This window comes from Polypterus senegalus, chromosome 15 (genome assembly GCF_016835505.1).
Source record: "Polypterus senegalus isolate Bchr_013 chromosome 15, ASM1683550v1, whole genome shotgun sequence".
Classification (NCBI taxonomy): Eukaryota; Metazoa; Chordata; class Cladistia; order Polypteriformes; family Polypteridae; genus Polypterus; species Polypterus senegalus.
In genome coordinates this window covers 119,186,904-119,205,393 of record NC_053168.1, presented here as the reverse complement: position 1 = coordinate 119,205,393, position 18,490 = coordinate 119,186,904, and the positions used below count along the sequence as shown (strand labels likewise).

General features: G+C 37.8%; 1 protein-coding gene across 9 annotated transcripts in view; it reads right to left on the bottom strand.

Moving 5' to 3' along the window:
* ubr5 (ubiquitin protein ligase E3 component n-recognin 5) overlaps positions 1-18,490 on the bottom strand; it is a 110,322-nt gene that overhangs the window by 39,786 nt on the left and 52,046 nt on the right. For 8 of the 9 annotated variants that reach the window (XM_039737202.1, XM_039737205.1, XM_039737204.1 and 5 more), the window contains 19 exons: positions 16,275-16,429; positions 15,723-15,840; positions 15,001-15,185; positions 14,571-14,680; positions 13,743-13,855; positions 12,485-12,628; positions 12,224-12,335; positions 9,886-10,040; positions 9,523-9,720; positions 8,066-8,276; positions 7,702-7,828; positions 7,106-7,257; positions 6,543-6,638; positions 4,426-4,549; positions 3,564-3,661; positions 3,248-3,396; positions 2,571-2,662; positions 1,007-1,153; positions 806-924 (listed from right to left, as the gene is read on the bottom strand). In XM_039737202.1, the coding sequence (XP_039593136.1) occupies positions 806-924; positions 1,007-1,153; positions 2,571-2,662; positions 3,248-3,396; positions 3,564-3,661; positions 4,426-4,549; positions 6,543-6,638; positions 7,106-7,257; positions 7,702-7,828; positions 8,066-8,276; positions 9,523-9,720; positions 9,886-10,040; positions 12,224-12,335; positions 12,485-12,628; positions 13,743-13,855; positions 14,571-14,680; positions 15,001-15,185; positions 15,723-15,840; positions 16,275-16,429 (2,605 nt within the window). The remainder of the gene's footprint in view (positions 1-805; positions 925-1,006; positions 1,154-2,570; positions 2,663-3,247; positions 3,397-3,563; positions 3,662-4,425; positions 4,550-6,542; positions 6,639-7,105; positions 7,258-7,701; positions 7,829-8,065; positions 8,277-9,522; positions 9,721-9,885; positions 10,041-12,223; positions 12,336-12,484; positions 12,629-13,742; positions 13,856-14,570; positions 14,681-15,000; positions 15,186-15,722; positions 15,841-16,274; positions 16,430-18,490) is intronic. The other variant, XM_039737203.1, reaches the window with a different exon arrangement.

Here is an 18,490-nt window from a genome sequence, read left to right as displayed (position 1 = left end):
ACTAAAGCACAGGTACAGTCACTAAATTTCCCCATTGGAAAACATTTCAGAATGAAACAGACTGTTCTTCCCCTGTTAAAATGGGGAAATGCAAAATTTGGTGAGGATTATGTTCAATGGTGTGGATTTGCACAGCAGACTAAACAAACATTCAGATTTATGCATTAGATTGATGATTCAATTATCACAAGGTGTACTCAAACAAGGGGGAAAAATAAACTAAATTCAGCAATTGATACTCTTCTCTAAAAAAAAAAAAAAAATGACTAGCCAAAAAAAAAAACCTCAAATTACAGTTATAAATACAGTAAAGATACATGCACTAAAATACCCTCTTCTAACAAAGGACACTCATTACTTTTGTCTAATGGAGCATTTTCTTTAAATTAAAAAAAAATTCTTATGCCCACATAATGAAATTCAGGATGGCAGCTCTGGACACAAGATAGGAAACAGCTCTGGACACTGCGCCAGTCCTTCCCTAAGCCTTCACAGGCACACAGAAGCACACACACATACACACCCCACTGACATTGAGTCAATTTGAAATCAGTAGTTAACCAAACTAGTATATGTGTGAGGAAGCAGGAGTACATAGACAAAAACCACTAAAGTGTAAACTTTTCTATATACGAAAAACATTGCTATGTTGAATTCGCTGTCACAGTACCAGCAGAACGCAATAGAAACTTAAATATTAAGACCAACAGATAAGCCAAAGTGAAACACAAGATCAAGTGACATCTTTTCAAGTTAATGCAGCAAGAAAAGTTAACATTTCTGACATACTAACAGAGTCTCTCACCTTCAGCATTAGCAGTTTTACGGTTACGGTCTTCCCGAATTCTAGGCGGTCGGTACTGGCAATGCTCCACAGTTTGTCGAGCAACAGTTTGCACTAAAAATAGAAGTAGGTGTTCTCCCCTAAACAAAAGAATTAGGAAGGAATTTGTCACAAGAAACAAAGATCTTTATTATTAATTACTTTGCCTCATCTTATATATACCTGCTGTTCGGCATTGTTACAAGGTTGGTGGTTGTAAGCAATCTGTACAGTAAATCAAGGCGTGCAGATTTCTGTCCTGCAATCAATGTTTTGCACTTGCATTTCTCCCAGCAGTCACAGTATGCTGTAGGAGATGTTCGCTTTAATCTGAAAATAAATGTAAAATAATGAGATTGATCAAAAAGATTCACTTACTGTAAAGGAAATTCATGCAAGTATACAGAAATAAAAAGTTTTAAAAATATATCTACACTACTTCTTCAAGCCATTTCTTTGGGGGCAAAAAAATAAAAATAAAGTGATCCCTCGCTATATCGCACTTCGACTTTCACGACTTCACTCTATCGCGGATTTTAAATGTAAGCATATCTAAATATATATCACAGATTTTTCGCTGGTTCACAGATTTCTGCGGACAATGGGTTTTTTAATTTATGGTACATGCTTCCTCAGTTTGTTTGCCCAGTTGATTTCATACAAGGGATGCTATTGGCGGATGGCTTAGAAGCTACCCAATCAGAGCATGTATTACATATTAAATAAAACTCCTCAATGATATACAATATGCTTCCCGCGCGGTGCTTGATTGTTTGCTTTTCTCTGTCTCTCTCACACTCTCTGACATTCTCTGTGCCTGACGGAGGGGGTGTGAGCAGAGGGGCTGTTTGCACAGAGGATACAGACGCTACTCTTAAAAAATGCTGAAAGACTATCACTGTGCTTCGGCATATTTAAAAGCCCAAAAGCACGTATTGATTTTTTGATTGTTTGCTTTTCTCTCGCTCTCTCTCTCTCTGACATTCTCTGCTCCTGAAACGCATTCTTTTGAACAGGAAAATATGTTTGCATTCTTTTAATAGTGAAAAAGAACTGTCATCTCTGTCTTGTCATGGCGCACAGTTTAAACTTTTGACTAAAGGGTGTTATTTCATGTCTAGAGGGCTCTAATAATGTTAACAGTGTGGGAGAGTTTATAAGGGCTTAAAATAAATAAAAATAACCTTACAAACATATGGTTTCTACTTCACGGATTTTCACCTATCGTGGGGGGTTCTGGAACACAACCCCCGTGATCGAGGAGGGATTACTGTAATTCATTTGCAAACCTTTTTTTATGAAAGTTTCAGAAAACTTTTTCTGAAAACAAAAATTGCAGAAATAGTACTGGTACACAAGATAGACTCAAAATTTCACTGTATTTCTCATATGATTTCCTAGAGTGTACTTTTAAAGTTAAAATAAGAAAATGAAATTTTAAAATCTGCTGGTAATGTAATATACGTTTTTACAAACTCAACAGAGAAAGAACTTTAGAAGATTGGGAAAGTAGTTACTTTGGCTATTAACCTTCCTTATTTGTATCAATGTGAATAATTATGGTGTATTTGTTCCACAATGAGAGAATTTCTATGAAATTCAAACTAAGTTACTTAACAAAGAAATACCAGTGGTGGATATCTGTTTTTACTTGCAAAGCTATTTACATTATAATTATATTTGGTTTAGGTAGTTTCACCTTGCCATTTTCTAGACAAACACTTTCAAGCATAATTAGAATACTCACTTGCAGTCATGTCCCTTGTGACAAACCCTGGCACATTCAGTACAGCAACACAAAGACTCCAATAATCCACAAGTGCGACATTCAAAAATGTCCTGAAACAGTGAGATGGAAATTCTATGACATGCTTGAATTTTATACAAAGATTACAATCACATGAAATTTTGCATTAACCATAATCGACCACACCCCTACTCTCTCTTCTGTTTCTTTTTCCGGTTTCTTTGTGGTGGCGGCCTGCGCCACCACCACCTACTCAAAGCATCATGATGCTCCAACAATGATGGACTGAAAGCCAGAAGTCTACGTGACCATCATCATCAGGTCCTTCCATGAAAATATGATGATTTATGTTAGGTAGAATGCCCAGAGGGGACTGGGCGGTCTCTTGGTCTGGAACCCCTACAGATTTTATTTTTTTCTCCAGCCTTTGGAGTTTTTTGTTTTTCTGTCCACCCTGGCCATCGGACCTTACTCTTATTCTATGTTAATTAATGTTGACTTATGTTTATCTTTTATTGTGTCTTCTATTTCTCTATTCATTTTGTAAAGCACTTTGAGCTACATTTTTTTTGTATGAATATGTGCTATATAAATAAATGTTGATTGATTGATTGATTGACATTTCAATTACGAAGATAAAATATCATTTATTACTATAAATATACATAGATATTCACCTGATTAATGTGCTCTGCCCCAGTCCATGTAAAACTGCATGTATCATTGCAGCAAAGAACATACAATGGAGAATCATCTGGGTTTGTTCCAGATGGACATACCATCTCCATGAATAACACATCCTCTTTTTCACTAGAGGAGGGGTCACCTTGAAAAAAATCAAAAAACAATTTCAAACCATAGAAAGCAATTCTAGGGTTTCTAATACCCCATGCTGTTTTATGTGATGCATAGCTTATGGATCAAATTGTTTTAGTTAATAAACAACAAATTATACACAAACATTAAGCCAGACACATAAAGTAGGCAAGTCACCTTTGGCTATTTTCTGAGCAGCTTCAAGAATAGTTATAGCAGCAGGATATGCTCTTCCACTCACAGCAAGCATAAATGGAGTCATTCCTCTTGCATCTCTGAAAAAGGAAAAGGTTCACTTGTTTTGATATGTAGTAAAATATGGTTCCCAGTGTGATTAGTATGTTCATATACTGTATTTGCTGAATACACATCCAATCTCGTGATTATGGAGGCCAAAGCCTATCCTGGTAGCTTTAATTGAGAGACATGTAGAGGGAATCGGTCTACTACAGAGTACATTGAAGTACAGAGTCACACTCATTGACAGGAACTCAATCTATGGCTTTTAATTAATCTACCATTCATATATTATGAATAATGAAGGAAAATCTTAGACAAACTCCCTGTAAGCATGGGGAGAATATATAAACTCCAAGCAGACAGTGAACGTATACCTTACAAATACTAAATAACTGATGAATATTACAGAGATGGTAAAATATTCTACAAATAGAGTATTAAACTATATTTGTAAAGAGAAAATCTTAACATTTGTGATCTTTTATTACACAAACCTTTAAAATATATGTTAGTTGATTCATATTTCTACACATTATAAACTATCATTTGCCTTTGTATGGTCACATAACAAAATGCACAACTTATCAATGGATTGTTTTAAATTCAATTAAGAGAAAAACTGCGTGAATCCTAGTCTACTGCACACAACAGTACACTATTATTCTTAAAGAATACTATACACATTTCTTGAATGAAAGAGCTAAGAAAGCAATTTTATCACTTCCCAGAAATGTTTCAAAACAGTACACCAGTCTCATTTTAACAGCACTTTATAGGAGTATAATCAAAGTTAACATACTTGGCAGAAAGCAGTTCACGAAGATATGGTCGAAGACCAACACTCTCACACATCAGCTTTAGAATCAAATGAGCATTGACTTTTCGATCCTTTGATTCTACCACTGAACTTTCTGATGAAGGACCTGTATTTGGCAAAAAAGATAAAATTTAAAAATGTTTCAACTACTTTTTTGTTAACTACACTTTATGTGGCTCTCCCCACTACATTTTTAAAAATAGGGTGCTATTTTTAATAAATTGGAGCTACTTTACCATTATTTCATGTGTATGTTCCACTATAACAGATGAATCAAACATTTAACAGTAAAGTTTTAAATAGGGGAGAACACAGGGAGTAGTCCCTTTGTTTTCTATACTGGAAACAATGCAGTAGTGAAATAGAGGATACAATATCAAGGATGTAAATTCCCAGTTTTAACAAGGTTGCTTGTACTAATCATGGCAAGTCCTTAACTTTCATGTCTCATTGGAAACTCTAACAGACATATTAAAATGTCTTCACAATGTATTGATATTTTCTAATTTAACCTACTATTCAATAATAAATGAGCAATTAATTGTTATCAAAATTTTCAGTTTCAGAGCTTATCAGTATAAGTAAAATATTCACATTTTGTTAAAAAATACAGCATGTGAAGGCATTTACTAAAATTTAGTGAAGAAAAAAGTACACTTATGTACATTTATAAAGACAACAAAAAGGCAAGAAATAAAAATTATAAAATTTGCATTTGACAGATATTGTCTGTATTCTTTTTACTTCAGGGTCAAACATTTTAAGAACTATACATTATAAATGTGCATTGCTTTATACCCTCCTATGCTTTCTATACTTCTATCTATTTATTAGTAATTTAGGTTAAAGAGATACAGTATAACAACATCTTGTTTCTGTACCTTAAAAACAACAGAGATATAATACATAGCATTGACATAAATGTTTTAGTGATACTGACTTGTGTTAGGTCAGAGGGTAGACTACATGACCCACATCAGAGAGCATGTCAAACTTAAGATCTGTAGTTTCTGGATCTCATCACTTTCAGGATGTCAGATTACACAACTAGGGGATGACGGATTAAACAACACAGTCGAAACTTCAGTTTCAACTTTCCAAAGTATCATGAGCTTGCCAATTTTGACAGCCAATTAAAGTGCTCATTGAGAGTATCAGTGGCTGAACAAATGTTTTTCAGGTATGGTGAGTTCACATGTACTCACATCATTTTCCTTTTTCCATTATATTGTAGCATGACAAACCAGAGACACTGCACAAAAAAGCCTGCCTCATTTTTGTGTGGTCCAAAACCTCCTATTCTCTTCTTTATTAGCACACTGTATATATTCTGTATCTGGCAGAGCACTATTTGTTTGTTAACTATCTCACGTACAACAGCCCACTCCTACAACTTAAGACAATAAGCAAACCTCCTATTTAATTTTGTTGCAGATAGTTGCACACTGCAAGGACCGAGTTACTATGGATGCTACTGATGGTCATAGAGTGTTGTAGGGAGTCGCGGCATACACCTAAGATTATGGTAATGAAGGACACAGTTTTAGATTTCTGAAAAAGCCGTACATTTGATGGAGGCTTTAGTGATGCCCTATCACGCAATTACAATATAAAATGGACACATCATAACAGGTAAAAGGTAAAGAATTGAAAAAAATAAAATTCACCTATAATTAAAAATGCTTTTAAATTCTTAAATCAAATGAGAAAAACCCGTCTTGAATGCCTGTTTTGTGCTCTAGTATTTTACAGAAAGTCCACATAGAAAATACACTACAAAGGCTAAACAACAAGTTAAAAAGGCCAGGAGTCCCAGAAGCAGCATCTGAAAATCAATAAACTAAACACTTAGAAATCTTAGATTTATTCATTAAATCTTATGTAAACTCAACAAAAATGTAAATATATTTCGGTATACTTTTATTAGGTCATTCTTCAAATACATTAGATATTGAGGCATGATACTTCAGATCATGAACAGCATTTAACAGGAATATATTTACAATATGCATAAAATCTATACCCTATAAAAGATACAGTGACAAAGGAGGGTAGGAATAAAACCTTACAACTATAGTTCAAATGCAAGGAGAACAAACCTGGAATGGTTGATGTACTAGGTCCTTGGTTAGTGCCAGTTGATGCTGTAGTAAGAGACCCAACAGCAGGAGCGAGAATAAAATCTATATCACCATCTTACAGAAAAAAAGAACAAGAGGACTGATATTTGGATACAAAACAAATTTTATAAAAATTTCCAGTTCATTTAGTACTGACATTACATTAACTTCACTTTAACAAAAATGTAACCTAAGTAAAACATTAAATCATGAAGAATAAATTCAATAAAAAAAACAAGTGAAATCCAAAACTATTGATAGATGAATGTTCCCAAAGTGGTACTACTGTATTTGTTTACATTTCCTCTGAAAACCTTTTTGTTCTATTGAATATAGGGGTTTTTTTTTTTGTTTTTTTTTTAAATATCCAGACAGAGCAGAAGATTATTATTGTAAGACAGTATGGTACGCTTAACTTGCTATGTGTTCTACACAAACTATGCCAGCAAAATCTATCAAAACAGTGTAAAAAACCATTAGCCAACAACTCTGGATTTTGGGGGAAAAAAACACATTTTTTCTTCATGAACACAACAACCTACCTGGATCCATCGGTGGAGGGTCGGGTACCCAGCTGGGAGGAGCTATTGGTGGAGAAACTGGGTCTTGATGGTCACTGGATGAAGGGCCAGACTCATGACGGCCTAACCCTGCTGCCCTCAAAGACCGTCTCATCATCTCACGTAGTCGAAGACTGGAGGGAGCAAAACATATTTACAAATTAAATTACAGCAATCTTTCCCATCAGTACAACTACATCAAAAACACAACCTTTTGTATGTTTGTTTTTAGTTAGGTCATTATGGAGCAAGCAACTAGAATTTCTTTTTTGTTTAACATAAATGCCCAAACCTTCAAAACAAATGCCCAATACATACAGTTGGAACAACATTAATTCTTACTACAAATACTTTTGCAATTCACATGTCTCATATTAAATTACTACAAACTTTACTCATACACAACAATGCCATGAGTGAAAAAGTTTTAGAGATTTGCAATCTTCTTCTAATAAGTAAAATGGAAGTACAACAAAAGACATTCACATCCGCATGTTATAAAGACCCTCATGTTTGAATAAAGTATTCACAATTATAAGCAAGATTTAAGACCTTTCCAAAAACATACAAGACATTACCTTCTGCTGCTGGAAGAGCCTGTCCGGTTGCCAGAACTATTACTTGACACAACAGAAATTGCATTTGCTATAGCCTCAACCGCTGACAGTCTCTCAGCAAATGTGTTTCTCTCTGAACGCTCAGCTTCTAGAAAACAATTACATTAACTAGATTCTGAAATCAAAACATAACACAGAAGACACACTTCAAATAATGTTAACATATTAAACGTGGCTGTAGTTAAATATTAATCCCTGTGAACAGAACCTGTGGTACAGTACTATTAAATTAAAAATTTTGCCAAAGTAAAGCCAAATCAAGAGATTTTGGAAGACTCCTGGAAAATGGCATAAAGCAACTTTCCTTTGTAAAACTTTCACTTACCTTCCTCTTCCTTTGTTTCCTTATTGCTGGTTGGAAAGCACACTGAAACACATGCATGCAGGATATTTCGATTACCATCACATCTGTGACCAAGCAATGTGTTTAAGGCTTGAGGGGTTTGTTCCAGAAGAACAGCTTGCTCGAGATTCATTAAGTATTGTCTACATGCTTCATAGTCACATCGCAAAATATGCTGCATTAATGTTTGTTTCTGAAAAAAGGAAAAATGTGTTACACTATAATTATATAGGTATTTTAATTTTTTGTTTCAATGCCTGTAAATGTGACAAAAAACAAATACATTCCTCAACTGTCAAAAAATAACAGGCAACTGTGTAGGTTACCAAGAAACCAATACTAGTTGTTGTGGTACAGTTAAGTATTGTACACATAACCAAAGAAAGACATGCACTGTACATTTACTATGCATTGTGCACACTAGCACTACTAAGCTTCTTCAAATAACACAAGCAATCAGCGATTAAAAAAACAGAACTTAAAGGTCCATATTTATCCCTTTTTATACATAAGATACTCGTGGATAAGTTCTCCCACAATTAAATCAGGATTTGATTTTACAGTGTCGGTATTTTATAATGTCAGTCGTATAAGTCAAATGCGGAAAACTCATGTTATTGGTTCAAGAGATTATGACATGCTAACGCTCAACAAAGACAGTAACCACGGAGCATACTGCCTTTTTTTTTCTATGTGGGTGCGGCAATGCTCTCTCTCACTATTGTATCTACGTGACCACAGTAATATCCGAACTATTCCAAAGCAACACTTGCACCGATTTATGTTTTCTGTATCTCACACCCTCATACACCTTTATCAAAAGAGCATCACTTATCTACAATGAAGCATTCAATCAGAAGAAAATATGAAGCTGGTTTTAAATTAAACATCGTTGAAGTAGTGATAGAAATTAGTAATTGCGATGCTGCAACAAAATTTGATGCATCTCAGAAACTGATGTGAGGCTGGAGGAGGCAAGAAGGGGGTGTTGGAGAAATGTCACATTTTTGAACGGGCGTATAAGTCGGGGTCTCAATTTATGATTGATTTTTTGGATTTCATGACCCGAGTTATACATGAGTATATATGGTAGTTATTTTAATATGATTTTTGATCAAGCTCAAGAAAGCAAGAGCCCTGTAGCATTAATTCAAGCATACTACTGAATAACTGACATGTGGATCATGAGACAAAGAGTAACACAAGTTTTTTTGTTTTTTTTCCTTGGGGAGACGTTTTTGTATGGTTTGCCACTATGCAGAAATGGTCTCCACAGACACCCATTCTATAAAGTCAGATATCTTTGTTCTCCATGAAAACATGACATTTTTTAGGTGTTATCTGTCCCATATGTTTTGTAGTAATGACTTAAAAAAATTTTGGTACAGTATGCCTGTAACTTGCTAGCATTCTTTACTCAAATAATCAATTTATCTTACTTCCACAGCCATAATAATAACTGCTGCTTTCTTCTTCATGGTGGAATTTGCAGGAAGGTTAGTTAAAGAGTGTACTCCCATTCCAAGGCTTGAGATTGGTGGAAGATCCAACCAATCAGGATCTCTAATACCACCCATGCAATCTTTTGCCATTGGGTAGATGGTACCATTCCCATCCTTCAAAATGATTGGGGATTCCTGCAGCAAAATTATGGACATACAAAAGCACAAACTTATCACTAAAATGTTACAAACCGAACTGCAAGATTGTGCAAAGGCAAATAAATAGGTACATACATACATATCTATATTTAGCTAGCCAATCTTGCCTCACTCTTTAACAACCAGTGAGCCAATGCATACCTGGCCTGCAGTGAAGATTGCCACATTTCTCTCATTTTGTCCAAGAAAGGCCAAGCTACTTGTAGGGAAATTATTTTCCTGCTCTGCTTTTCCAGATGCAAGGTCAAAAATGCAATAACGCACCCAACTGCCAGTCTTTAATACAGCATGTACTCCTAAAAAGGAAGAAAATGATTATCATTTCTCACCTTAAAAAGTGTATATATCTTTATATAGACAAAATCTTTGCATCCTATGAACAATTACATTCCAAATTTAACTTTCCAGCCATCCAGCTATCTTAAAATTAGTAACTTTGTTAAACAGAACCTGCCCGATTTTCCTGGTGCCCTGCCCTGGGTTTGTTTCCTGCCTTGCGCCCTGTGTTGGCTGGGATTGGCTCTAGCGGATACCCATGACCCTGTAGTTGGGGTACAGCAGGTTAGATAATGGATGCCCGATTTTCCTCATCTTGCACCCTTCTCCATGCCGGAAAAAATATTGCTCAATTTCAAGGACTTAGACACCATCTCTGCAATATATAAAATTATTTTGCAGTCCCTACCTTTTAAAGATCCAAGAGGACAATGGGCAAAAGATCCCTTAATCAATATTCAATAATCAATAATCAAAAGGAGTGGAAAATAGCAATGCAGAGAATTCACTCGAGCTCCATATGCGCAAAGCATATAATTATTCAACTCAAAATTATATATCGAGCACATCTGTCTCGCCTAAAACGGTCCAAAATGTTTCCAGGACAAGATCCAATCTGCGAATGCTGCAATCAATTCCCAGGTTCACTGGGTCACATGTTTTGGGCCTGCATCAAATTAACATCATTTTGGACCAAAATTTTTAAGTGCCTTTCAGGCAGCCTTGGTGTCACAATCCTTCCTAACCCATTAACAGCTGTGTTTGGTGTTCTTCCAGATGGGTTTAAAGTGGAGAAGGACAATCAATCTGTGATTGCATTCACTACACTTTTGGCACGCAGACTTATTTTGCTAAACTGGAAGAATCCTAACTTTCCACTTTTAAGTCAGTGGGAAACTGATGTTTTATACTATTTGAAATTGGACAAAATCAAATATTCAGTTAGAGGATCTGTACAGAATTTTTTCAAAACCTGGCAAGATCTAATCAACAATATTTTAAAATAAGCTCTTAATGCACAGAGGAAGCAATTATCTCCAAATTTATTTTTCTTCTCCATTCATCTCTATTGCCCTATTAAACTCATCAATTTAAGTATGTTTACAAGCCTTAAGTTTTACTCCGCTTTCTCTCTCAGGGGTTGGAGGGTGACATATTTTCAATCCTATTTTTTTGTAAAAATGTATCTATTTGTATGGAATGATTACAATAAAATTAAAAAAATCTATTTAAAAAACTGTCACTGCTTTTTGCAGATGATGTTGTCCTGTTTGCTTCATTAGGCCGTGATCTTCAGCTCTCTCTGGATCGGTTCGCAGCGGAGTGTGAAGCGGCTGGGATAAGAATCAGCACCTCCAAATCCGAGACCATGGTCCTCAGCCGGAAAAGGGTGGAGTGCCCTCTCAGGGTTGGGGGAGAGATCCTGCCCCAAGTGGAGGAGTTCAAGTATTTCGGGGTCTTGTTCACGAGTGAGGGAAGAATGGAGCGTAAGATCAACAGGCGGATCGGTGCGGCATCCGCAGTGATGCGGGCTCTGCATCGGTCTGTCGTGGTGAAAAAGGAGCTGAGCCGTAAGGCAAAGCTCTCAATTTATCAGTCGATCTACGTTCCTACCCTCACCTATGGTCATGAGCTATGGGTAGTGTCCGAAAGAACGAGATCGCGAATACAAGCGGCTGAAATTAGTTTCCTCTGCAGGGTGTCTGGGCTTTCCCTTAAAGATAGGGTGAGAAGCTCAGTCATCCGGGAGGGGCTCAGAGTAGAGCCGCTGCTCCTCCGCATCGAGAGGAGTCAGATGAGGTGGCTCGGGCATCTGATTCAGGATGCCTCCTGGACGCTTCCCTGGTGAGGTGTTCCGGGCACGTCCAACCGGGAGGAGGCCCCGGGGAAGACCCAGGACACGCTGGAGGGACTATGTCTCCCGGCTGGCCTAAGAACGCCTTGGGATTCTCCCGGGAAAGAGCTGGAAGAAGTGGCTGGGGAGAGGGAAGTCTGGGCCTCTCTGCTTAAGCTGCTGCCCCCACGACCCAATTTCGGATAAGCGGAAGAGGATGGATGGATATTTAAAAAAAAAAAAAAGTGTATATAATGTCTCTTTACAGTATATTTTATCTTCTACACATACATACACACACACCTATCTTTCTATATACATCTCTATTTATGACATGAAAATACTAAGAAATAAATTAGTTTCACTGACCTTTGGAATCAACATTTACAGCTAGTATCTCAGCTTTTTCTGGGATGCACAGTTTCTTCGGAGTTCTCTGGAAACAGTCAGGAACTTTAGGAGTGCCACCAGTTTTAACTACCTGTTAAAATGTTGCAAGATTAAAATACCAGAAAATAACCACAATTATAAGTGCTCAGATTTGTTGTTTTCAGAACACACAGGAATCAAAATGAAACCTGCTAATGTGTGCAAAGACTTGCAAATTAACATAATTTTTCACTTTCTTACCTGCAGTTCATCAATTCTCAGAAGTCTACAGTCCTGAAGCAATGAAGAGGGATCTGAATCAGAAGCAACTGTGCTCTGATTGCTAACTGTACTCGAAGTGCCTGGAAATTTCACAGCAACATATGCACCATCCACTTTTAATACCTTTTAGCAAAAAGAAACCAGAACCAGATCACGTCAAACTATGATACAGCTTCATCATATCTTGTTAACAACAAAAATATCTTATTGACAAAAAAAAAAAATCATACTACAGTACAATACAGTAATATCTAATTTTATGCTTTATTTACCTGACCAACAAATCCAAGCAAACAGCAGGAGGTTCAGGGATTTATTTGAAGTTATAAGATTTGAGTAACTAACCAATTCCCCTTATCAATACCATTGTCAAGATTCTAAACAAGTAATTTTAAATTTTCTCTATTTAAAAATAGTTACAAATATAGGAGATAACATAATTAGATAAGCTAGACAAATTACTGGTGTGCCAAAACTAAAACATTTATTATATAGTAAATCCTTGCTATCTGTTCATTCCGTTCCTACAGATTCTCTTATCCACTTTTATAAAAGACTAATGGTTTTCATGAAACCCACAGTCTAATCTCCCCTATTCGTGGATAAGGTTCTCCCTGTGCGCCATGCGATGGGGAGGGGATAGATATCAAGGGAGGGTTGTAATCGTGGCCATGCATAACTGAAAAAAAAATTTGAGAGGCCTATCACGCATTTAATACAGTGTGTACTCCAACATGCAAAATGACCAATAACGAGTCTGTGATGCTCATAGATTTCTGGCGCCGAGAGATGTGCATGAGCAATTCAACCCCATCCATGATGGGGGCCAGTGCTTGCAATTTTTCCCTACGAATGACAAATTCCCATGAACTGTGGAGGAAAAGCTCAAATTGATGTTCCTGCTCTTTGTACAGACTGTCCGCTGCTACTACCGATTAGATGTTTAATGAGGATCTTTGATCAGCACTTCTGTGATCACACTGTGAAAGAAGGAGTACTGAGCTTTGAGGAGTAAAAGTGAAGGGCGGGCATAGTTGACCAACCTCAACTCTCCTCACTGGTCGTCCCCCTGAGCCAGTTTTCCGCCTGAACCCAATCCCATTTGATCAATATTTCAGAATTCCAACTTTCTATTTTCTGCAGAGTTTTTGAGGAATTAAACCCCTGTGGTTAACATACACACACACACACAAATTAAAAGTACTTAAATTCTAGGAAACTTAAATTTGAGGTCAACCTTTCCAACTGGTACATTCTTCACATCTTCAACAAACACAACTTCTCTTAAAGGCCACTGTTCTTCATTTACTTTCTCTTCTTCTTTAGGTGCAGGTGTTGATCGTCGACGTTCTGTTAAGTAAAACACATTTTTAGAGCACACAAAGAGGAATGTGAATGTCAACTGAGCGGCACACTGCCAGAGCACTTCTCCCTTATGGTTACTTCCTATGACCAAAAAAGTTTTCAGCAGTTACTTTAGTTTCCTCCCAAAGCCCAAAATGTGTACAACAGGATTAGCAGTGTATGTAAACTACTATGTGGGTGTATGTGTAGGGACATAACCTGTGGTGGACAAATAACTTATCCAGGGTTGCTGTCTCATTTTCACTTGATGTGATGGGGCTTGGATGGACTCTGACTCAATGAGACCCTTATAAATATTCAAAAAACCTGTTTGGAATATGGAAAACTCTTATTTTTTAGTGCCAGCGTTAAAATGAATATGCATTTCAAACATCTGTAAATGCAACAGCATTAACAGCTAACAAGAACACATGGATTTTAAAAGGCAGAAGAAAAAAAAAACAGGATTATATAATATACAGTAGAAGGGGTATTATAAGAAAAACTAAGTGAGAAACTCTGCAAGGGTAGTTTGAACAGAATATGATGGAATGGTTAGCACAATATAACTAATAAGTGAAACACACAGTAAGACAATGAAGTGCATAAGGACAATCGGACATTGGGTAATCCCTGGAAGTACACAAAGTTAGCAATAATACACTTAATTAATTAAATTAATTAATTAATGTTGAACACATTATACAAAAGTAAAACTTACTATATGGCAGTGAAGCACTGCTGGCAATTGAAGATGTATCACTACAAGTAGAAGCTGGAGAAGGAGGTGGACCCATCTCAGTCTTCACAGACTCAGGTTTATTTTCAGCTCTAATACAAGAAAAATGTCGGGTTACTTGGCATTTATGTTAAATTACCATTAATTAAAGGAGCAATTAGTACGACAGACAGCGAATCCAACAAACAAGGCCCTAATATCAAACCTGATTCCAAGGACACACCTAAACAAAATACATCATCTCTGCAATTATTCAAGGTTCATGGTTACTTATTTTGAAAGACACACAAGGTCCAAATATTATTTAGTGTCGACAGTTAATGAATCGCTTTAAGAATTTCTGTGAAGGGGAAGGGGAAAATTTATTGAAAAACTAATAAAATAACACATAATAACCCTGTCAACTACTTACTTGGTTTCTATAGTTTTGTTGGTTTTTTCCAAGTTCTTTAAACTCTCTGGTGACCGGAGTTGAAACCTACAGCTGTCATTCATGTTCCATACAGATTCCATTAATACTCCTACTTTAGGAATTCCAGCATTGATAGAAAATGCAACTGCTCCAGCATGGTAAAGAGGGTTGTTTCGAAGACATATCTAATATAATAAAAATAAAATTTTTTATATTGGTTATAAAATACAGGATTATAAAAATACTAAAGTAACAAATATAACATATAAACAGATAAAAATACTAAATAAAATGTCCTAGATGTGATTTCAATATCAGCACTTCAAACAAACAGCTTATTCCCCCCATAATTAAATGCAGCACCACAGGCTCATTCTTATTCCAAGTAATGCCAGTGTGCGTCTTCTTTAATATGGGGGAAAAAAAAAACACACATTTAAAAAAAGTCACACGAACTGGGATTTAACTTGACCTAAACAGAAATAAAATTGAGATTGTTAGTGGGAATTTAAAATAATTAAAAGTTATCAGAACCAGGAGACCTGCTGATAACTCAATAAAACAGATTGTCAAAGAAAACAACAAATATTATTGATAATAGCTAGATATCAATTAACAGCTACCAAAAAAATGTAAAAATGCAGACAATAAAATCTGTTTGGAGGTGGGGTAGAGTATGGGGAAAGGGGAAATATAGAATCACCCACACTGGCATTACTGACCTGCGTTCCAACAGTAATATTCGGCATTGAAGAGATGCCTGCACTGGATTTTGCCTTTTTGTTCTTTGCTCTCGCCTTTTCAAGCATCTTTTTCCGTTGACTAAAGGGCACAACACCCCTAAAAGTTAAAGAAGTACCAACATTTATTTAGAACTACAGAAGGTAATTAGTGTTTTAAATTTGAAGAATGAAGTTGAATATCTACTTAGCAGCCTCGTCATAGCAATTGTAAATTCTTGTTGTATAGTGTAGTATTTTTATAAAAGCGTATCAAATAAAGCAGGCCAAAAGGAACAAAAACAATGAAGATGTTACTATTTTATCTTAAAATGGAAAACAAAAACACCCTTAACCTCTTTTTCTTCCACAAGTTACATTTAAGAGTAAAGAAATGCTTATTAAATCCTCAATTTAGCAGACAATATTGTTTGTTCACTCAATAAATTAAAACTAAAACATAAGTTAAATCAAAAGGGCAAACACAAAAATGTGAGACATACAAAGGTATCCATACCTTATGCTTCTTACATTCAAGGTATACATTCCACTTACCACCAGTATAGGCTGTTCTCCAGTTGTGCACACGTATACAAGGCACAGCAGTGCAAAGACACAATTCTTTCTCCCTGGAGTTCAGAAAACGTTTGAGTGCCATGTTCCAGTTTGGAAGCTACACTGCTCAAAGTATCATCAACCCAGGTCGCTACCTGGACGACAACAAAAAAAAAAAATAAAATAAAAGTTTAAGCCCCAATTTTATTCCCTATGATCCTGTTGCTTTTCTGCTTAATCATTCCTTTCCCTTCATAGATACACTCAACGTCTTATACCTGGTTTTGTTTTTGACTCTGTGGTCCCCGGCCGGGGAGGGCTTGTGCCTCCTCCACACCGCGAGGGGGCGTCCGTCCTGGTTTTGTTGGGAGCCACGGGTCGAGGGCATGGAAGCCCTACCCTGTAGGGGCCCGTGGTTACCGCCAGGCGGCGCCCCGATGCGGGTTGATCCCATGCAGTCGCCGGCCGGAGCTGGAGCCCGGCCGGGACGCCCAGGAGGACGTGAGGAGGGCTTGTGCCTCCTCCAGACCGCGAGGGGGCGTCCGTCCTGGTTCTGTTGGGGACCACGGGTACAGGGCATGGAAGCCCAGCCCTGTAGGGGCCCGTGGTCACCGCCAGGCGGCGCCCGATGCGGTTTATCCCGTCGGTCGCGGCTGGGGCTGGAGCCCGGCGGGACACCTTGGAGGGCGTGAGGAGGCGAGTGCCTCCTCCAGACAGAGTGGTGGCGTCCGTCCTGGTTAGGCAGGGGCCTCGGGTACAGGGCTTTGAAGCCCAGCCCTGTAGGGACCCGTGGCCACCGCCAGGCGGCGCCCCGGTGCCTAATTATCCCGGGAGCCCGGCACTTCCGCCACACCAGGAAGTGCCGGGGGGAAGACTTTGTGTGGCACCCGGAGAGCTGCCAGGAAGACAGCCGACACTTCCGCCACGCTTGGGCGTGGCTAAGGACGGAACACCTGGGGCTCATCCGGGAGCCTTATTTAAGGGGCCGCCTCCCTCCAGTCATTGGTGGAAGTCGGGAGGAAGCAGACTGAGCTGGAGAGCGAGGACAGGAGGCGGCCAGGAAGGCACTAAGGACTGTGGGCCTGGACTTTTGGGGAATTCGGTGCGAGAAGGCACTGGGGGTGCACGTGAGCAAAGACCTTGTATATAGTGTATATAAATAAATAGTGTGTGGAAAAAATATGATGTCCGTCTGTCTGTGCCGGGGCCAGTTGTCACAACTCTTAAATAATTTCAACCTCTAAGAAGAGAGATTATGGCCTAATTTTTCTCACTGCAAAGTGTTTGTGGTTAGAATGCATTAAAAAAAATATATATATAACCGATTTTATCTATCTTCTTGTAAAGTAGCAATTCCTGTTAAATTCTGCCAGATACTTTTAAATAATAACAAGAACAACAAAACTACAAGGGAGAGTCAAGCTAAAGTTAGAAAGTGGGATTTAATAGAAAATGGAATAAACCTTAACAAAACTGATAATGTCATTTCTCAATGTCGTCTCGACCTTCTCAAAGCACTAACGCCACATGCCTGGAATTGCCTGGATTCCAGCAGAATAAAAGGTTTGTCTTGTCCTCATAACCATTTGTGCACCCGAGTTATTGTGAAACACAACGTGCCAAGGGGTAATACAGCCACTAGTGCAAGTTACTGTGACCTGCTAGAGACCAACGTAAAGCCTGCTATTTGATCCAAGCGGTGGAGACTGCTGTCTCAAGGAGTCCTTTTGCTGCAAGACAATGCCTGTCCGTCCGCCCGCCCACACACTGTTAAGAACACCAAGGCTTATCTGGAGAAACTGAAGTTTGAGGTACTGCCACATCCTCCTTATTCACCAGATTTGGCACCATGTGATTTCCATCTTTTTGGACCGCTAAAATAATATCTGGGTGGTCGTCTACTCAAGACAGATAATGAAGTGAAGAAAGCGACGCACGAGTGGTTGTGAGGACAAGACAAAACCTTTTATTCTGCTGGATTCCAGGCACTTCCAGGCAGGTGGCGCAAGTGCATTGAGAAGGGTGGAACTACATTGAGAATTGACATTATCAAGTTTTGTTGTTTTTTCTAATAAATCCCATTTTCTAACTTTAGCTTGACTCCCCCTTGTACTATTGATCACTGTTCATGGGTTTTCTAATCCTAATTCTAGAAAAATAATTTGTTTTCAGTTGAATCTGTTCATTAAGCAATATTTACTTCAAATTGCCCTAAA